This window comes from Nyctereutes procyonoides, unplaced genomic scaffold, assembly GCF_905146905.1.
Source record: "Nyctereutes procyonoides isolate TBG_1078 unplaced genomic scaffold, NYPRO_anot_genome, whole genome shotgun sequence".
NCBI lineage: Eukaryota > Metazoa > Chordata > Mammalia > Carnivora > Canidae > Nyctereutes > Nyctereutes procyonoides.
Window position 1 is genome coordinate 11,413,119 of NW_026575134.1, and position 23,220 is coordinate 11,436,338.

At 36.5% G+C, this 23,220-nt stretch overlaps 1 protein-coding gene across 1 annotated transcript in view; it reads left to right on the forward strand.

The window, feature by feature from the left end:
- LOC129494093 (uncharacterized) overlaps positions 1–15,886 on the forward strand; it is a 44,327-nt gene extending 28,441 nt beyond the window's left edge. The window contains exons 6-9 of the mRNA XM_055300784.1: positions 4,133–4,189; positions 9,342–9,671; positions 12,856–12,903; positions 15,382–15,886. Of these exons, the coding sequence (XP_055156759.1) occupies positions 4,133–4,189; positions 9,342–9,671; positions 12,856–12,903; positions 15,382–15,533 (587 nt within the window). The 3' untranslated portion in view covers positions 15,534–15,886. The remainder of the gene's footprint in view (positions 1–4,132; positions 4,190–9,341; positions 9,672–12,855; positions 12,904–15,381) is intronic.
- The last annotated feature ends 7,334 nt before the right edge of the window (positions 15,887–23,220 follow it).

Below are 23,220 nucleotides of genomic sequence, written 5' to 3' on the forward strand. Positions count from 1 at the left end.
GGACACTGATAAGAAAGACAACAGAGTCTTGTATCTGATAATCAATGAAATCCTCATGTCCAATGAAACCACCTGCTGTTGTGCCTGCTGAGATCTCACAATATCACAAAGTCAGAAGGGACTTGTAAGAAAACCTGAACTCCTTTCTCACTTAAGCAATCAGAGCAGACCTTTTTCTGATCTCTTAATCAAAGGTTCATAAACTCTTGGAACAGGAAGAGCCCTTTGGACGTACATAGCCCAATGCCCACACAACAAATGAGGACATGGGGACTTAAGGATGGCAAATGCCTTGTCCAAAGCTAGTTAACCTCAGAACTAGAGCTGCACATGCATTTCTGAAGAACATAGAATAGCTTCCAAGAAGTTTTTTCTTTCAACATTTCAGAGAAATGGATTTTGTTTTGAAATTTTGGTTTAAATAGGAATCTATTATCTCAAGGGAGATAGATTTCTACAAATTTCTTTTTTATTCCAGGAACAATAATGTTGCTACACAAACTAGTTTCTCATTTTGCCTTGTGTGGTAAAGAATCATGTTGCCAAGTCATAAAAGTAGCTGATTTTAAAAATGGAAAACACTGTTCACATTTCTTAAGTATATTTCTGTTGACATATTTGTATTTTTGGTTACTGAAAAGTTTCCTCCTTTAAAAATACAATCCCAAATTACTAACAGAGCAGGTCTGATGTTTGTGAGAACAGAAGGGCTTTTTCCTTTGATGCAACCTCTGAGCAGTTTCACACACTTGAACACCTGGAAATCAAAATCTCTTAATTGACTGAATACTTTTCCTGGTAATGTAGATAAGTAGTTGGTTGATCGGTTTCCCCCAATCTTTTCATCTTTTTTCTTTTGCTCTTATTGTTCCTGTTTCCTATTAGCACTTTAGAGAAAAATTTATAAAATGTCAGATACTATGAAGCCTATATTCAAGGATTTCCAAGGGAACCCAGATCAAATTGCGAGGTTTTTTTTTTTTTTTCTACCTACTGGTCATGCCATGAAGCTCAGGAGAAGGCTGACATTTTTGTAGAACCTCCAACCAGTGTGATAACTCAGGCTGGATCAAGATATTTGGAGAAGGAACTAAGCTCATAGTAACACCTTCAGGTAAGTAACTTTGTTTTATTTAAACCCTGTGACCGAAGCTTTTTAGAAAGAACAATGTAGGATCACCTCATCATATGGACAGTAATTTTGCAGCCACTGGGCCCTCTATATGGAAACACAACTACTTTGCAAATGGTTTATTTACTTCCGTGTTTGCAAGCAGATTAAAATTCTACTTTTAGAAAATACCTGCACTGTAAAATATATTCAGGATTGAAATTAAGATATTTTGAGAACTGTGTCTACTAACCATTACTGTGAGTTATTGATTCAACATGCTTTTCTTGTAGACAGTCACTTACGTGAGAAACACTTTAACTCCCTCTAGTAATAATACTGCCCCTTTCTTAATGAGTAGTGCTTCTTTCTCTAATAACCTGCAAAATTGGTATGACTGCTTTGATCTCTTTTTAAGTGCAGTGCAAAAAAATTAACTCCTACAGTAAATGACTATAGAATATCAATAAATCCCACTTATTCTTATTACTATAGCATCTTAGAGGGGAGGCTGAGACTAGTCAAAATTTGGGCTATTGTTATTCTTGCACTATTGCCTAGAGATCATCCATTTTAATGGAATTTGTGAGCTCAGTAAACCATTTCAGCTACAGAATCCATGAAAAGAGTCTTGATGCTTTTACATTTTCATTTGCTCATTTATTGTCTTAGCAAGTATTTATTGAAGACAGTTTCTGTGATGTACAATAGAGATAAAAGGGTGAAGAAGACAGTCCCAACACTCAAAAAACTTCTAGGCTGGATGACAGCTACTCTAGATTTGGTCATTGGACCCCAAATTTTTCAGCTTGTGGCTGCCAGAGACACAGAACATCTTAGATTCATGAGCTCTTTTGCTTTCTTCATTAATGTAACACCTATTGCTCATAAAATTCATATATTTGTTGGAAGAATTTGATAAAATGGCCTGAAATCATCCCAGTAGAGGGAATAATAATAATAGCTAGGATTTGTTAAGGGCCAGATACCATGCTGACTAGTCTAGTGCATTATTTCATTCAACTGCCCTATACAAAAAATCCTCTTGATCCGTTTCATAGATAGGCAAACTGAGGTTTGGAGAATTTCATTTATTTGCCTAAAGTCATGGCTGGTTACTCTGGCAAAGACTGGGATTCAAGAGAGACTTGTCCACTCCAAAAAGCATGGCCTCAACCATTATGTGTTATGAGAAACATTAGGCCGTATTTTTTTTAAGATTTTGAGAGAGAAAGAGGGAGAGAGAGTGCACATCATTTAGTAAGTAGCAGAGGGGAGGGAGAGGGAGACGAGAAAGAATCTGAAGCAGACTCCATACTGAGTGAGGAGCCCAACATGGGACTCCATCCTAGGACCAGGAGATCATGACCTGAGCAGAAACCAAGAGTGGGATACTTAACCGATTGAGCCATCCAAGTGCCCTAGGCCATATTTTTAGATTCTGATTGTGTAGCCTGACATTTTAAGTAGACTCTTCACCTGAATGCTTAGCTAGTAATAGCTCATAATTTGTATTACTATTCATGTGGAAAAGAATGCTTCTACTTCTAATCATGGCATTAAAATTGCTTCTCTTCTCCACAAAAGATCAAGCAAGTCATGTTGAATATGCATTTATTAAAATTTCTTTTTTTTTAATTTTTATATTGGAGTTCAATTGGCCAACATATAACATAACACCCAGTGCTCATCCCACCAAGTGCCCCCCTCAGTGCCCGTCACCCAGTCACCTCAGCCCCCCGCCCACTTCCCCTTCTACTACCCTTTGTTCATTTCCCAGAGTTAGGTGTCTCTCATGTTTTGTCACCCTCACTGATATTTCTACTCATTTTCTCTCCTTTCCCTTTATTCCCTTTCACTAATTTTTATATTCTCCAAATGAATGAGACCATATAATGTTTGTCCTTTTCCGATTGACTTATTTCACTCAACATAATTCTTAGGGTATTTCTAAAGGACAAATCCTTCTGACACCAATGCATTCAGTCTTCTTTCTGTATTGGCATCAAACTGACTGGAAATATTGAAGCTGGCAAAAGGACGGGAGCAGTTGCACTGCATGCAGGACTCAGCTACATAACTCAAAGTTGCCTTTGCACTCATGCTAGAACAACTTCAGAAAGACCAAATCAAATAGGATCCTTTGATGGGCAGCTCGGAATTTTACCCTGGAATCAATACCCTGGAAACTGTTACAGCAATTTTAAGTTCAAAGGAACAGTCTTTCAGGATTAAATAGGTTAAAAGAGATCATCATTATGATTTCAGACTCTGTAACAACACATCAGGTCTTGTATCAGTGGGGATTAGATTCTGGAAAGAACTCACTTTACAATCAAACCAGATATACACCCCTCAATACATAGAGATAAAATAATCCTGTAAAAATATTGAGTATTAATTTATTAAATACTCGAATACATTATTTCTATTTTTTCTTCTTTGAAAATTAAATAAATAATAACTATAAATTATATTCTTGTAAAAGAACTGATATTATAGAAGAAAACCCTTTAAGGGAAGAGATTAAACGTTCAGGAAAATAGTCAGAAATTCAGACTCTCCAACCGTGAGTAAGATGAGATGTGAGTAAGATGAGAAAGATGGAACCAAGCTGCCCAGGGAGAGAGGGGTCAGTTCATCAATTCATATCTAATGTGGTTTTGCTTGAGCTTCATCTTTGTTTAAAATTAGCAGAATTTGGGGGTCCTCGGTGGCTCAGTCGGTTAAGTGTCCAACTCTTGATGTGGTCTCAGGTCATGATCTCATGGTCTTGAAACAATTGGTTTCCTTGCCTGTTGGTCATGCCTCTCTCCTTGTCCCTCTGCTCCAACTCCCTGCTCTCACTCTTTCTCTCTCTCACGTTCTCTCTCTCTCTCTCTCTCTCTCTCTCTCAAAAAAAAAAAAAACCACATTAGCATAGTCCTTTTTTACAAATATATAAATATTGAAAAAACATGGGCACAATTTTAAAAGATGCACAAAGGGAGTTTTTTGGAAAAGCCTTTTAGACAGTGAGTGGGTATGGCTGGAACAGCAACAAAGTGATGGGTCCTGGCACACAGCTCAGGGTTACAGGTAAATTTTCTTTACATTCTTCCCTATAAGGTAGGGAGGGGAGGCAAATAATACAGGGGCTGCAGGCTAGGTGCTGGTGCTGGCTCAGAATTCTAGGATTTGATTCCAGTTTGGTCACAGGTAGTAGCATGATCCTTGGAGAAGCTGGTGACTTCATCCCAGTCCTTGGAGGTAGTTGCTGCCTGAGCAAGCTTGGAGGACATTAATTAACAAGGAGCTAACCAGATTAACAAGAGCTAGAGCAACTGCAGGTCCCTAAGAGGAGGAAATGTTAGGTGTGCTTGGAATTTCTGCATTGAAAGTTTTGTAAAGAAGATTGTATATCTTATTCATGTGATTCGAAAAATAACCAATGGAAAAGAATGAACAAAAATTGTTAAACTTTCATTCAGTCAGAGGATGATTACTATCAACTATCAAAATATTTATGCCACGTATTCAAGAATATGCTAGGGGTTTTTTCCCCCTTAATCTCAGTCTAGTAAATTGGTTCATTCTTCATTAGCTTTAAAGATGAAATTTTGCCTGCATGAGGGTTAACATCTTAGAAGGATGTTTCTAGAGTACTAGGTCTAGTCAAAAGTTTTCAAAGAATCTTCATAAAGGCAATAAAACACTGAAAAAATGAAAGACATATATTTAGTTTTCCTTAGTAGTTGTGATCTGGGGCACACATGAATTCACAAATTGAAAAGGAAGTTTCTACTGCTCTTTTTTCCAACTGACTACATAGTCAATGTAAATTCTAGCAGTCAAGTTTAATAATGGTGGCACAGTTATAATTCATGAGGACCTCAAAAAATGTTTTTGAGGACAGTATCATGCAGAGAAAAATATGGACTGTGAATCTAGATCTATCACTTTTTGTATAATCATCCTTTAGTAAATAAATTTTGATTAACTGGCTATTGCTTTCTTAAAATTATTAAAATAATATATGCTTATTATGGAAAAATTGGAAAAGGGAAAAAATAAAGAAAAATTAAAATTTTATAGTGACACTGTTATAGTTAACATTTTGGCTTTCCATCTATTCATTTATCAATGTAACAATAATCTCAAGTGAATGGTGATAGGAGTGTATGAAATTAAATATAGAAATAGCTATCATAAAAAACAGGACATGATCAGTCATAAATAATGTCTCTTCTCCAGAATTCAAATGAACGCCACTGGAAATTTTTATGAAAGCAAGAGTACAGAAAAATATATTTATTACAGGTCACTTTAGAACAAATGGTCTAATTTGTGGAATACTTCAATTTCTAATATTAATTGTCACCTGCTTCTAAAAATGATGAGAGTGTAGGGGTGCCTGGGTGGCTCAGTTGGTTGAGCATCTGACTCTTGACTCTTGATTTCAGTTTGGGTCATGGTCTCAGGGTCATAGGATTAAGCCCTGCATCAAGCCGCCTGTCCAGCCACAGGTCAAGCCCCATGGTTGGCTTCACACTCAGCGAGAGTCTGCTTATCTCCCTCTTTCTTCCCTGCTCAAGCACTCTACTTCTGTCTCCAAAATAAATAAATAAATAAATATTAGAAAAAATTTTAAATAATGAGAATATAATAAGTTTTGTCTCAAATATTGCTACCCTGAATATAAGGTGGTCTCTCATTTTTCAGTGGAAATGTCCAGATATAAAGGAAAAAAAGGAAGAGGTTTTACAACTTGAATATATAAACTTATATGGATAAAAGTCAAATATTCACTCACATGTTTAATATCTTAATTGAATTAACCTACAAAGTTAAAAATTATATCAAACATCAGTTGAGAAATGCTACTTTTTTTGTTTGTTTTCACTAAATTTCATTAAAAACTTTTGTTCAGGCTCTCCACACGCATCTAAAACATCTACTTTAGAACAAATTTCTGAGTTGTCTCAGAGTCTGAGTGTCTGTTTTTGGATAACCTTACGATAAGGTAACCGGATATACTATTTGAATATAAAATTACCCACTTAAAATTTTTTTGAAAAATATTTTTTCATTTACTCTGGTATTTATATTTTGCAATGCAAGCATAATGTGTAGAGACTTTTGTTCCATGTAATATTTACCTAATCCATATTAAACTTCCTTATTGTCCTTTAGTAGAACAACCTCTAAAACTAGCACTGGATTTTTCAGGTTGTTATCTTGTCAAGTAGTATTGTTTGATCAAAGTTGAGCATTAGAAGTGCCTCTTTAAAGTGAGAGATTGCCCAAGGAAACATAAGGCAACCCTGTTGAGGGATAATTGGGAGAACAAAAGACTTGCCTTATGCCCTGGCATTTCAGTGTGTCGAATTCTGTATGTTTTGCATCTATATTGCAGTGTGGAATTTGCAAACATCTCCTATTTTTCACAATATCTTCAAGGTAGACTTTAAACCACCAAGCTCTGGGGCAGAAAAAGAAACAAGCTCTAATGCACAAACTATTTCTCATTTATTTAAACTACTTCCAAAATCTATTTGAGAAGAGTTAAAATGAAATACACAAGTAGAGTTAGACCATAAAATGAAAATAGATCAAAAGCACTAAGGAAATCAGATAAAAAAAAAGACCTGTGATCATCTAGCAAGAAACACAGGGTAAAATTTTATGTTCAAAGATAGGAGGTAAATGTGGTGGAGTACATACTTTATATTACCTGAGAAAATGAAGCACACCAAATATTCAAATTTGTTATGTCTTTCCCACCAAAAAAATTAGAAAAAGACTTCAATGTATGAGTCTCTTAGGAGGAAATGTGAAGTGAAACAGTGGGCATTGGCTTCCACAGCCATTTTATAAAATGGAAGAAATGGTCTTTAAGCAGTGCGTTTCATGCTACCACTGCATCATTACCATGGGCACCATGACTTTTAATGTATTCACAGATGGTGACTTCCAGCAGACATGGTTAGACATCAACAATTCTGGCCCTCATGCTCATAGTTATCAGAAAAAGTTTAAACTTTTTAACTATAGTTAGAACTTTAAATAAATTTAGGAATGTCATAAATTTGAAATGCATATTTAAATATGAAACTGCTCTAATTATTTACTTAATAAAAGAAAAATAGAGAACAATTAAATCAACATTGATATGGAGGTTTGAAATATTACACTTGCACTTGAAAATGTAGTTGATATTTGGTAAACTTAAATAGAATTCACACTGGTGCATCTTAATAAAATATAAATAATTCAGACAATTTAACTCCAATGTACTTTGTGATTATGCAAATGAATGTGTATAAATATATTGGACAGGTTTATTTATCTTGGAATCTAGTTTCTAATTTATGCATCATAAAAATTATTTTGGCCATAAAAATAACTGTTAATAAGTTTAAAAAAGAATGTTGAAGGAAAAACCATGTCATATTACTATCCAAAATATACCACTAACCATATATAATCAAGTGCACTATTTTAATGCTCAGCTAATATTCCACTGAGAAAATTGTGGAAGTTCAAGATTCATTTTATGCTGGAAAGAATAAAATATCAAGAATCTAACTAAAGAAAAGTAACAGGATATAAAATCAATGTGTTACCATCCAGAAACTTTTTGATTTCATCATTTGATTTTCAATTTCTTTACAATAATGAATCAGAAGTATTATTAAAAAAAAACCAAAGTTTCTAATATGAAAATTAGATTACTTAATATGTTGACTAGAGGCTAACATTATGTGAATATCATGCACAATTGAAAAACTAATCTCCTTTATGTAACATGCTTTTTACATTAAAAATAAAGTATATGGTTGGAGAAATATACAGTATCTTACTATTATAATCAATAAAATACAATTTGCAATCCAAGCAAGATGTATAAACTTAAAATAGTACCTTATGGCCTAATTCTGTTTATAGAATGAATAAATTTCATCATTTGTTTACTGATCAGGAGCTTTGCTACACGGGGAGAAATTCTCAAGGTTTTTTTCCTAATTATATATATATACATATATATATATATATGTATATATATATAATATCTTAGATATAATCTTAATATATTATATATTAGAGTGTGTGTGTGTGTGTGTATATATATATATATATATATATATATCACAAGCCACCCTCAAAAATAATTTTTTCCTTTTCTTGTCAAACGAGAAATTTAACTCCTCTTTTCTAAGGAAATTGCCCATTGATATACTAAACTAACTCCAAACTAGCCCAAAGAGAACATTAGTAAAACACTTGAGTTTCAGGTGGAAATAAATTTTAGAAGGGTTCTAACATTTATTTTAATCATTAATAGTAAATGTAGAATCAAGTAACATACCAGTGTTCAAGTGGCATGTCCTTTAAAACTAATGATATTTTGTTATATATTTTGACATTATGTCTGCAACAAACTCTAGAACCATACACCTAATATTACACCAGTTATATATGTATTATATTCAGCAGGTGAAATCACAGATACTGTGGCATTCTAAAAAAAAAAAAAAAACGTTTATCAGCTGTCAAGGGCAGATTCGACTTTAAAGGGAGACTCAGAGTCAAATTTGGCATCTTCTTAGTCACACATAAGTTTCAAATGATATTCCAATATAAAATTTGCTTTCAGTGAACATTTTCCAAAGCAAAACAAAATTCTGATATGTGTCCTTACTTAACAAGTTTAATATATAAGTATTTCTGAAAAGAATGTTTTCTAATAGCAGTTTTGGAAATACTGCTCCTTTGCTTCTAAATATGAGGCACTGTAAATAATTGGGAGGTGCAGCTTTAAACATTAATCTACTCAAAATCCTCAAGTGGTTCAGATATGAGATTGAAATGTTTTGAAATCAGAAATCAAGTAGGAGACCTCCATCACTTCAGCAGTGTGCATAGGATCCATATTTGAATATTTAAAGGTCAACTTGATAGAGTGTCAAGTACACACGGAAATAGATTCCCATTCAAAAAGTGAGTGTGTGTTGTTCCAAAAAATCTCACATTTCAATCCAGACTCTGCTACTGGACAAGTTACATGACTTCTTGAACATGTTTTCCCATTGAAAATAAGAACACTTAGTATCTCCTATCCCATTGTGGATGAAAGACTATAGTAAGCACTAATTCTATGGCAAATTTCCTCTTGTGCTTGGTGGTTTCAAACCACATAATGTTTGTGTTGCTCTAATAATGTTTTAATTGCTGTTACACCTCTCCACAGATAGAAACCTTAATGTAGGCATTTCCCCCAAGCCTACAATTTTTCTTCCCTCAATTGCTGAAACAACACTCCAGAATGCTGGAACATATCTTTGTCTTCTTGAGAATTTTTTCCCTGATGTTATCAAGATAGACTGGAAAGAAAAGAATGACCAAACAGTTCTGAAATCCCAGCAGGGAGACACCATAAAGACTTATAACACATACATGAAATTCAGCTGGCTGACTGTGACTGGAGTGTCAGTGAATAAAGAATACAAATGTATCATCAAACATGAGAGGAATAAAGGAGGAGTTGAACAAGAGATTCTATTTCCTTCACAGAAAAAAGGTATGTATATGTATATATAAACACAACCTTCCATACCCTTTTTCCAAAGGAAATATCCCACCTTTTCTGACAGATATTAATGAAAAAAATTGAAACTTTTCTTTAATGTTTTTACGTTTAATGGTAGCATAGATGTTCTGTTATTTCCCCCATAGAATCAAAATAGAATGGGCTTTGGAAAATAGAGAGAAAAAGAAAAAGACTAATTTACTTAGCCTTTCTCAGCCTCAGTTTCATCATCCAAAACACGAAAGTCATCACAATGATGTTTTTAAAGTCATTGTATGAATTAAAAGAAATAATACACATGAAAGCACCTAGCAATATCACACACGAGAGATGCTCTAGAAGAGAACCATCTTTAATGATCTCACTTGATCAGGAAATAAGGACAATTATACATCTTTCAGGGATGTTCTACTCAGTAGTCAAGGTGCTTCTCACTTTAATTTTGCTCTACTCAAAATATAACTCATTAACAATGAGATATAGGCTACAATAATATGGTTGCTGAGGTGTTAGTACGGTCTTGGATTTCTCAGTTTTGAATTTTATATACCACCCTAAGGTGAAATTTGGTAAGTAAAGATTGGGTTAAGCTAACGTGTACAAACATTCATCCATTCTACACATGAATATAATCTTTACCATTGGTAAATGCTGCTCAGCAAACATTTCTTGCAGCTCTAGCATGTGCCAGGCCTGGAAGGGACGCAGGATGAACTACTCTCCCAAGGAGGATCACTACAGTAGAGAGAATACACTTTTCCTAATCACTCAGGGTCACTTGTGATTCAGGCATTGTGACCCAAACTAATCTCATTGATGCAGATACTGGATATATTTCCACAGTGTGGGCAGATGGATGTGCCCTGGTCTTGCTGTGATCTAGTAACCTCTAGACTGAAAAGTCAAGTCCTGAGCAGGAACATCAAAGACTAAAGCCCCAGAGGGCCCATAAAAAGGAACCAGTTAGAGCTTTTCCCTGTGTTTCACAAGCCCTTGGGAACCAATGGGGAACAAACACTTAACAAAACATGCAAAGACCTTTGCTGTGTACCACTATGAATTGCTAAACTAAATCTTTATCTTCTTGGATCCTTCATTTTTCCAATGATCAAATTAGAGTGGAACACTTATCTTTGCTTTGTCTGGCATGTGATGAATAGAAAGTGCAATGTCAGTGAAAATGCTTGGTTTTGAAAACATGACACAGATACATTCATTCTTTTGTTTAATGTATTAATGTATATCTTATCCTAAATAAAACTGAGTTTACAAACAACCCTAATTTTTTATTTCTATAGCTAAGAAACAGGAGACAAATGAGCGAAGCACAAGTTTAATGTAACCACTGGGCTGTAGTCCTTTAGGGATTGATTGTTATAGTGATCACAGTAAAAATATACTATAGTAAATTCCATGGTGATTAGAGAAAAGGGAGAAATTCTTATATATGATGTATTTTACCTGAGAATTAATTCATAGAAGGATTATCTTCCAAGATCTTCTCATAGGAACAAAGTTAATGAGGGCATTTCTGTTAATGCCTTTCGTCAGCAAATTTCTAATGCTCTTTCTTGTAAGTTTTTTGTTTGTTCTTTTTGCTTTTGATGAAAGCTAAAAATATACAGTACATGGAAGCCCAAATCCACGAAGTGATCTCAAAGAGAGAAAACTAATCTGATCCAAGTTTTAAGCAAACTTAACTGAGAAAGAGAATTTAGCCTACACCACACAGATTTTGATTTGAGAGATTGCTACCTTAATGTTTTTCAATCGATCAATGCATGGTGATGGATGTTTATTTCCCTTTTAATGAGCAAAGTCACTGTATGGAAAAGAAAGAGACTTTTAAGACACTAAAAAGTCAATTCCTGAAGATATTTTAACATCTAAACCTGACTAGATGAACATTTTTATTTTTTGGATTTACCCCAAAGCCTATAGCTCAGATTTATTTTTTAAGAGTGTACCAAAATAAGATTGTGTGGAGTGAATAATGTGCACAACAGAACCATATCTGTATGGACAAGGACACATTGAGCAGAAAAAAGATAAATCAAAACCAGTTGAGACTTTCTTCCTCCATCCAGCAGTCAATGATCTTTTTAAGGATTCTTGTCTTTGTATGCATGTTGGGTCTTTGTTTTGTTTTTGTTTTGTTTTGTTTTGTTTTTTTACACTGTAGAGAAATACAACCTTCAACTCAGTTTTATATATTCAGAAAACTATGATTATTTCTTGGCCAATCATTCTATCCCTGGAAAGATGTGCATGAAATGTTGAACTTCTGTAATAAAAAGGTCATTTGCTAAGAGTAATTAACTAACTGTGAGAGATGATGTCTGAGAGTCCACAACGGTGGAGTTATGTATGATTTCTATGGATTGTTTTACAAGGTACTTTCCACATACTCTAGCTCATCTAAACCCTCACAATGGTCCTTTGAGTGCTGCCTTTGCCGGTCACTGGTAAGACTCCCAATAAGTTACTTAGACACTATAAACTTTACTTTTTTGAGTCTAACATGGGGTCCTCCAAAATACAGTTTACATCCATGTCATTGGGGGATCAGATGATGTAATACATGTGAACCTTTCACAAAGTGCCTGGCACAGGAAAATCACTCGATAGATACATGTTATCATTAGTATCATTATCATGTCTACAAATACCACCACTCCAGAAAATCTCCAGACTCCTTCTGATTTATAAGATTCTACTGTGGATTCCAGGGTTGGATGAATTCATTTTGGTAGCAATCCTTCATGTCAGCAGTGGGTGCTGAGGACTGAACGGTATCCACTGTTTCTGGCTATTTTTCCTTTCAATACGTATTTTTAGAACACCTTCTTTGCAGCAGGCACAGGACTGGGAGCTATGAGCACAGACAGAAAACAAGTCTTAGATATTGCCCTTCAGTTGTGAGAAAAAAAGATAAAATGAATCATTCATGAACTTCAACATCTTCATGTGCAGAAATACAATATATGAATTGATCTACTGAACTACACAGATCAGACCAATCATTTCTGGAATCATGGGGCTCATATTAGTAAAGGCTCTATCCTCTGGGTTGACAAATTCTATCTGTTGTCTATCTATCCATCTATCCACAACACAGACATATTAAAAATAATGGATATGAACCATTGAATCATACTTGCTCTTATTTTTTTAGAGCTCACTGCTATTACCTCCGCAAAACCTTCTATGAGATATGAAAATGGTAAGTTTTTGTCTATGTTTGCCTTTATGTTACACTACAGTATTTTTTTCCTCCTGATCAACTTGACATTTAAACTTCCCTGGTGTCAGGGTGAAATATCAGAATGGCTGGATCTTGCAAAATAGACTGAATCATATTTTAAATCAATTCATCATTGCTCAGGAGTCATCTTTGCAAAGTAAATGCTGGTTTGGGTGTGAAAGAACTATAAATTAGGAGTTCAGTGATGTGATCTGAATTCTTGCAGCAATGGACTTCATATATTTCTGTGGCCTTTGTTTCTACTGATTGAGGAAAACATGATATCAGGTTGTTTCTAGAGGTTTTTTAATAAGTCTTTATTCTTGCTGGTAGTTAATAACATGAACTGACACTGAAGTTCTTGTACAAAAGGCATTGTGCTGCACTGTGAGTGCATTTTGTTTAATTCTCTTAATACTCACTATGAAGGATTTTATTCTTATTTTACACATGAAGACAGTGAGCTAAAACTAGTTAAGTCCCTTGCACCACATCACACAGTGAGATCTGGGGCTTCAGCCCAGACTGTCTGAGCCAACAATTCATACACTTACTCAGTTTTCTATTCTTCTTCTATGCTTTTGTCATAGAGCATGAGATCCCAAAGCCAAGGCACTGAGACAGATACACATATGGAGAGGGGTCAGTACAGAGTTTCAAATGCCATAGACTGGACATTAACCCCAGTCTTTTAATTATTAGTTGCATGGATATGAGTATAGTAGTTACATTTCCTGAGCCAATCAGGAATAATAGGAATAACACCTCACTCAGTTATTGAAGATATAATGTCACATATGTGGAATATCTATCATAGGGTATATCATTTAGCTGACACATTGTAAGTACTAGTTTCTGGCCTTTTCTTCCAAAATATGTACCAAGAAAGCACAAGGAACTTTGGCTCTTGTCCTGCTTATCTGCTCTCCATGTCCAATATCAAGGGGCCTCTAGACCTTAGCTAACATATTACTTGACCAAGGACAAGAAATTATGAGTACAACACCACTTGAGGTCCTTTTCCATGAAGGGCTAATGATTCCAGAATTCTGAATATTTGGAGATAAACATGTGAAACAATATTCCACAGGAACAGACTCAGCCTGGTGGCTCATTGAGTAGCTAATCTGGCCCAACATCTCTGGCATTATTTCTTGGTATCATATTTTTCCTGCAAAACCTCAAAGGATAGTAAATGGATAGGATATAGGATAATAAATTATCCTATAACATCATAGCTACAATTAAGGTATTCAGTAAAGACAAAGGAGTGACCTCCTCAAGTTGCAGAGAATTTGGATTAGCACCATTCTTGCACTTTATTTTATTATTTTTTTTAATTTTTAATTTAAATTCCAGTTATCATACAGCGTAGTATTAATTTAAGGTTTAAAATATAGAGATTTATCACTTCCATACATCACCTAGTAACACACACTAGGTGTGTGTGTGTGTGTCATCACAACTAACCCTCTTACCGAAACCTCCTACCTACTCTACTGCAGCACAACCACATTTCCATTGATTGTTCCCCTAAAAGGAATCTCAGCAATGTATAAGGTATAATAGCTAAAATGCTTCTAAATTAGCAATCCATCTTTATATTGATGCTTAACTCTTTGTTGTCGGGGGCATTTATTACACGTGGATGTACAGAAATACAGAGTAAGAATGTGTTCTTGAACATTATGTGCTGGGATTAGAATCTTGCTTGTGGTACTTACTAATTGTATGACACCAGGCAACTTAGTTCTCTGTCCTCAATTTATTTGTAAAATGGCAATGAAAATAATAATCTCCAAGGTTGAAAAATTAGAGAGTGAGACAAACCATAAGGGACTCCTAACTCTGGGAAACAAAGGTTGCAGAAGGGGAGGTGGGTAAGGGAATGAGGTAACTGGATGAGGAGCACTGAGGAGGACACTTGACGGGATAAGTGCTGAGTGTTATACTATATGTTGGCATGTAGTATATGCCGTATATGAATTTAAATGCCATATATGAAATTAAATTTAAAAATGTAAATTTAATATTGAAGCTTTGCCTACAAACCTCTCAAATTAAAGGCCTGGCATTTAGTTAGTGGTTAAGGCATATTAGCTATGTTGTTATTTACAGATGTGGTGGGGGTGAAGAAATGGTAAAAGCTATTTTTAACCAATTTTTTTCAGGCTAACTCATTTATCTAAGACATATCCTTACTTTTTAATACTTTAGAATGTTCTAAGTGAGCTTCTCAGAGGTTGTTTATTGACTCGACCTGCAAGCTGGACTCTGAGTTATTTGGTATTGATGGTGGTGGTAGTATTGATGATGTAGACATTTACTGTTGGGTTGTGCTGATGTGAGAGGTCCTTTCAATCTAGATCATCAGAAATGTATAATGTGAGTCCCTCCCCCGCTAATAAGCCCTCGTCTTCAAAAGAACAGGTGAAACTAATAAGTAACTTCTTTTAGACGTCCTGCAGCTGCAGCTCATGAACACCTCTGCCTACTACATCTACCTCCTCCTTCTCCTCAAGAGCCTGGCCTACTCTGTCGCCATCACCTTCTATCTACTTGGAGACCAGCATTCTGTGGCAATGGGAAGAGTTCCTAACACACAGTGACACCAAAGGTCCCCTTTTTCTCCATTGGCTATTGTGGCGACAAGTGTCTGCTGAGGATCTAGTGCAGCTTTCTCTCTGAGACTGAATTATTTCAGTTCAAATGTGTCTTTTCCTATTGAGAAATTATTGCAGAATAGGTTTACAAACCACTGGGCAAACAGAAACTTTCACTCTGTAGCAAGAACAAAATCTGTCATGACTCAGGGGCGGGGCCAGGGGGCCATCCCTAGGAGCTTCAGCGCTGCTCTCTCCTCGATGTCCACCAGCGGCTCAGCCACGCAGTACCCATACCTCAGAGTTCAGCCAATACACAGCTTCCAGCTACATCTCCAAAGGGTCTTTAACCAGATAATTGCTTCAAATCCTTTTATTTTACACATTGGGAAGCTGGCATCTTTGCTACCTCTACTATTTTTGAAAATAGGCATAATAAAAACAATCAAAAGTCTACTTTTGCATCTGTGTTCTTTCATTTGGTGCAATCTAACTGAGATATTGAGGTAAGGGACAACATGACAACTGAGTTTTCAAAATCAGCAGTGGTTGTAATAATGGTCAATTCCAAATTTCTAATTCTTTCCCTGACATAGTCCTTATTATGACTTCTTTGAGGCACTGGCACCTGAGAGCCACAGCCAGTGATGGTGCCCAGATTATTTCTCCTTCAATGGTCAGCTGATTCAGACCCATCTCATTTAAGACACTCTAGTGGCAACAGTATAACATAAATGTCTGGCAGCTGTGGTCAAAACTATACCAGTGTTTCATGGGCACCACATTTCTTGATCTCACAAGAATCCCATGAGAACTGCACTAAGACTGGAAAGCTAGAGTGATGGAGGGTTTAAATGGTTGGACTTGAACCCCAAGTGCCTGGGTTTAAATCTTGGTTCTATAGCTATTTGAACTCTCTATGCCTTAATTTCCCCATTTGCAATATGAAGATACAGTCTTCCCTGTCTCCTGGAGTTGTGTGGATGGGATGAGTTAACTTTGCTGGGCACATGCCAGCCCTCAATATCATTAGCATCTACTGTTGGCAGCTCTAATTTCTAAATAATAGATAACACACCTCCTCCCACACACTCCCACACAACTTCGAAGTATGCATTAAGATTTACAGGCAATATCATAGCACCATTTTCAACAGTCCCCAATTAAGTCAAAAGCCTAATAAGAAACTTAAAAAAAAGTAAAATAAATGATACTGTATGTGGACCACTATTCATTTACACAAAAATGTAGATTATTGAAGAAATGGAAAATTGATCAGTGTTGTTGAAAGGGTGGCTGGCTGGCTCGGTCAAGGGAGTGAACAACTCTTGATCCTGGAATCTTGAGTTGGAGTTCCACACCAGGGATAGAGATTATGTAAACAAATGAAAACTTTAAGAAAAAAAAAAGTGTTGTTGAAGAGCTTTGCATGGCAGGACCTTACTAAAAGTGTTGGATTATACCTTCACATAGTTCCAGAATCAAAACACTGTAAAGATTGAAAAACAAAACCTTGCTCCAACCACTGTCTCTAACTCCCCACAACTTACATGTTACACTCTTCTTGTCTATCTTTTCAGTTTATTTAGGTTAATACAAATTTAGATATAAAAAATAAATAAATGCACATAGATCTAATTTTCTTTCTTCTAACACACAAACAGTAGTAATATATATTATTCTGCATATCTTCCTCACACATCCTTGTGCTATTTTCATGTCAATACAAAAGAACACTTAGCTGCACAGTATTTCATTGGTGACTATACACTTTATAAGATATGTTATTCACTTCCCTGTGATAGACCAGTGGATTATTTCCAGTCTTTACTATTATATAATATGCTGAAATTATAATATTGTTTTATGCCACTCTGATGGAATTATTGGTCATTTTAACGGGTATTGTCAGCTTACCCTGATAGATCCAGCACCATTGTGCACTTCTACCACAATGTAGGTGGATGTCAGGACACTGTTATCAAACATCACATTTTTGCTAATCTGACATGTAAAAAGTAGTATCTCATCATGGTATTAATTTGCTTTTCTCTAATGAGAATAAGCATCTTTTCATACATTGAATCCATTTATATTTCTCTTTTTGTGCAATATTTGTCCAGTCCTTTGAACATAGTTTCTATGTGCAGCAATACTACCAAGTATGACACTCATTTATATGTGTGTGTATATTTGTACAAACATGAAGGTAAACAAAATGTTCATTGCATGGTTATTGGGTAAAGAAATAAATGATTATTCATTTTTCTCCTTTTCTAATGATTCCTTTTAAAGTAAAAGATTTTATATATTAGAATAAAATGTCTCATTTAAAATTCAGAAGGATTTTTTAAAGAGCTTATTTATTTATTTATTCTTGAGAGACACACAGCCAGAGGCAGAGACACAGAGAGAGAAGCAGGCTCCTCACAAGGAGTCTGATGCAGGACTCGATCCCAGACCCCAGGATCATCACACCCTGAGCCAAAGACAGGCACTCAACTGCTGAGCCACCCAGGTGTCCCCAGAAGGATCTACTTTTTTATTTACAATCAACATCAGTTGCTATGAAACAGGAGCATTTGGAAACCAAATAGAGGTTCCCATGTGGAAATAACAGACCCACCAGATACAAGGAAGAGGAAATTTAATTTTGATCTGCTCTTTGATTCTCAAGAATATGATCAAACCTACTTAGGACAAACAACTGGGCCTCTACTTAGACTCTGGATCTGTTTCTGCATGTGGAAAGGACGGAGGCACAGAGGGGAAACCAGCAAATGATGGAAAGCTGAGTGGGCTGATATCCCTGCTGGGGCTCCTAGACAGTGTCTCTTGTGGTTTCCAACTCCTCAGCACCTTCTTTCCCCAACTGGATTTGGGCTGTGGGCTGTCCTGGACTGGGATGTGCAGAGAGGGAGAAGGTGGTGGTGCCAGAGATGGTGTGAGTGGCAGAAGGGTGTTGATGTGAGGACGGTGCTTTATTTTCTCAGGCTTGTTTTATCTATGCACTCTATCAAACGTGGTTGATTCGTGGAAAATGCTTGAGGTCAAACCGGCCTCTGCTAGTTGGGGCTGTGGAAGAGGTGGCCCCAGCATTTGAAAGATGAAATAAGGACAGTTAAACCACAGCCAATTTTGCTCACTTCCAATAGGCCACAGCTAATGGAAGGAAAATATTCAACACACACATGATCTTGCTATCATACATACTCTTATGCTATGAGTAATGGGTTCCCCTATTTTGTACCACGTTCATTCAAAGTAGCTACTATGTGAGTTGGGATCCTCTGACCAGGACCGTTGAGACACTTCACCCTCAGTCCACTCTGATGACACTGTTCTCAAGAAAACAGCACACAGACTTCTTGTAGTGTTAGGTTATCCCAGACATTCCACCAGAGTCTATTCTTTTCCATGGTAGGTGATTCACCGAGTCTCATTTTGTCAGTGTAGGTAGGATGACATGAGACCCCCGCCCATGAGACTGTTGGCATAGGCAAAGTGTACACATCACAACATCAGGTGCTTCTCTCCTCACAAGATAACAGATATATGGGGGCCCTGAGTTCAACTGTGTAATTGAATGTCATAGATTGAGTCATCTCAGTCCCTCTAAAGGGACAAGTGACTACAGAGTCAGGCTGAGCAAGGCTCAATAGAAACATGCACATCAAGTAAGTGTGCTGGGGGTGGAGCTGAGGACCACCCTGTTCAGCAATGTGTGCACAAAGAGCAAATTCCCCCACTCCCAACCCACCTGAGCATGGTACACAGATGGTGCCCAGTCCTGGGACCCAATCTGTCCAGTACTTGGGGAAACAAACTTCTATTGCTGAGATTGCCACCCTAGGCTTTCACGGTCTGACTTCACAACACTTTCCCACCATAGACTTCACTCCTGTTAGTCTGTGCTTAAGAGCCATCTTCTGGGTGAATCTTGACCTCCATGAGTAGAGGCCCCATGCTACTGCTTCAGCCCAGCATGTGTGGAAGAGAGGGTAAATTATACACTCATATCCAGCTTAGGCATCATCTGTGGGCCTGGTGTTTACGGGACTCCACTCCTGAGGTAGGATATTCTAACTGTGGCCACACCACTGAGTTCTTGATATTTTGGTCCAAAGGTCAGAAACTGTAGACCCTTCTCACCCCTTTCTCCACATTAAGAAACTCTTTCTGGTTAAGCCTCAACCTCTCACATCCCTCTTGGTGGCACTCCTGTCATTTGGTCATTCCAGAACAAGCACAGATCGAATCAATCTAACAGCACAAATAAATGGTCACTTTCCACCCAAGACAGCACCACTGCCATTACACACAAGTGAGGACACAATAAATAGTGAAGGAAAACTAATAGACACGCTGCCTTCCTGTGAAGCATTAAGGTAAATATTCATGTTTGGAAGAAAGAGTTCACAGTATAATTTATCTCATTTTAATTCAAATTAGTGAAACACTATTTTTTAAAAATTAACCAAACAGAAAGGGAAGATGATGGCAATGATTTCAGACTGTGGGTTCAAAATAAGTCTTACACTATTTCAGAACCATACTTATAAGAGAAATGTGCTATTTCATAATGAAAATAATACAAAAATATCTGGTTACACTGTGCATGTGTTCTCATTCCCTCCTTGCCCCATTTGGTAATTCCAATGCTTCAGGCCAAACACATGATGCAAAACAAGAGAAGCAAAATGAATCCTGTTGATATGCTGGAGTTTACCACTTCTTAAAATTGTACAAAGAGCCCATAAGTGTGATTTAAAAAACACAAGGGAAATGAAGGATGTTAAATAAGAAATACAAAAGAAATATAAAAACACGAAGCAAAAAATTCCAACCTGCATATCTAAATAAAAAGATATTTTCTTCAGGCGCCTGAGTAGTGTGTTCAATTAAGCATCAGATTCCTGGTTTCACCTCTGGTCCCGGTCTCAACACCTGGGGATAGAGCTCCCCCACTGGGATCCTCAGTGCAGAGTCCGCTTAAAGATTTTCACTCCCTCTGCCCCACCCCCATAGCATTCTCTCTCTAAAAAGAAATAAGTAAATCTTAAAAAAAAAAAAAGATATTTTGCATCATAAAAAAGTGTTATTCCAATGTAGTAAGAAATCTTTTAATCCGGAATACAGCACAAGACTTTGCTCCAACTATTCATGAACAGATCAGACTCTGTCTCACTGAACACAGGATGGATCATCACATTATCTTACCAGCCACAGGCAGGTCCTCAATGTACATGGATCTGTACAATGTCTATGAGGTATTACAATAAATAAATTCTTTATTAGCCATTCATTCAAGTCAGCAGTGGACGTCTCCTTCAACTTTCAATAGGGAGACCCCAGCTGTAATCCTGTTTTGTTTTTGTTTGTTTTATTTTTGTTTTTACCTCCAGTGACTTTCAGTAATGGCTTTTCACACTTAGAAAAAGAGAGAACTCAAAAATATTTGAGATGTACAGTTAAAGAGGAAATGCTACACTTTGCCTTATGTCTTTATGAGAAAGTGTGTGTGCTGAAGATGGGCTGTTATAGACACAAAAAGACCTGGGTGTGGCTACATAAGAATTTATTTTAAAGTATTTTAGAATTTGACTATTCACATGCCCCTTTCTTTGCTGTGTCTCAATCACTAAAGCAGAAAGCCTGACCAGGGCCTGTGAGCTTCTGGGGATGCAGGCATGGGTCTCATTTGCAGCCTCTCTGGCTGCCTCTGGAGCCAGTCCCCACCTGTACAGGCCCCACCCCACTGTTCTGAGCTGGTCACCACTTTCTTCCTGTCTTCACATAATTAGGCAGAGTTGTTTCTACTATGATTCTCTTTGTGCCTATCTGCTTGCATTTCTGAAGTTGAAGAGCTTTGCTTGATGATTTGAAGGGATTGAATAGACCCCACCTCGAGACCCATCGCTTACTGCTCTGACTGGATCACATGTTTCATCTCAGAAGCTCCACAGCACTTGGGGGACATCTGGGTGCAGGACAAAGACAGACTCTGGTACCAGGGTCTGAGTGGCAGAGCTGGAGCCTGAGTCTCTGCCACTTGCCAGCTGTGCCACCTGGGACAGTCACTCACCATTCTAGTCCCACATTCTCAGAAGTAAACCAAGACGCCAATGGTTCCCACATCTCACAGCACTGCTCCCCTCATAGCACACTTCGTTGAACAACACCTGACACAGAGGCATTCTGGCTGTGTAGACAAGATGCACTCAATCTTACTGTGTAGGAATTTGGGTGGTGATGAGAATAATGTTGGTGGTCACTTTGTTGTGTATACAAATATGGAGTTGTAATGTTGTACTCCAGAAACTTCTATAATGTTGTATGCCAATTTTACTTCAATAAAACAGAGAAAGAAATTTGGAACTCTAGCTTATTTTTCAGACTTTAAAAATTCATACCCCCCAAAATTCAATTTTTTACCACACAAAAGAATGGTAAGAAATTGCACATGAATAACATATAACCTTAAATCCATGTGAATGAGGCAAATCTGCTGTACACTTGTACTTATATCCTTGAATTTTACCTTGAGTCTACTCAAAGAAGCAGTCCAATTTTAACTAATTTGTTTCAATAGGGAAACAAATTAAAGTAAGTTCTAAAACAGCATGGTTTTTTACTGTCCTGCTTTTTCTCTGGATTTCCTTCAGATCCTACCTAGTTGAGAAGAAGAGAAGATGTATCACTGTCCATTCAGGAATAATATAATTTATTTTAATATTACAATATAAGCGCATCAAATTTTAAGACCTCTGGAGATACATGGGTTTAATCCTCAAGAGATTTAGCTTAACAAAACTGTAACTGTAAAATAAAGTTTTACTTTATTTCTTGTAGGAGGAAAACCTTTAAGAGAATCTATAACTCATGCTAACCTGTCAAAATGAATGTCACTTCTGTACTACTAAAAATATTTATATAGACTAAGAATTATTATCTACTGCTATTCTTCCTCCACCTCCTGGCTGACCCAGCTTGCATATATTTTTTCAAGTGCAAATGCCTGTGAGCTTTGGTACAAATAATCTAATCTAATTGTTTTTAAAAGTTGCTGTACCCAGTGAATGAAAGTGGCGAAGACTTCCCAATGTCAAGGGGGATGCCAGATGGTCACTGTTACATGCTCTTGCCTGTGACCACTGCTACAAACATTGTGAGTCATGCCTCATGAGCCTTATATTGATTGTATGTTTGACCCTGCTATCTCACTCTAATATTTCTTAGGAAATATTTCTAATGAAATACTTGATTTCCATTATGTACACTTTTCTCCTAAAAATCATAAAGTCTAAATGTGTGAGAGAAGAAAAAAAGTTAAATGATTATCATATTTCCACAAAATATTTTACATTCGCTTAAAATTATATTCATATAATTTGGGACGGCATGGAAAATGCAAATTTTATAAAGTAAAGGCAAATATGTAATGAAAAAAAGTGTATATACCACAGGATCATACTTATGATAATAAAAAGTAAGGATACATATGCAAATCAGAAAGACAAGAAAAAAATAACCAGGTGACTTAAATAATTTCTGGATATTCCAAAATTTCTACAACAAATGGACTTCATAATTTTTAAATTATAATTGTTAAAACAGGGTGTAAATAATACCAGCAGTACGGCCATGATTATGTGAAATTACAATCACAAAACCAGCAGGAGACAAACTGAAC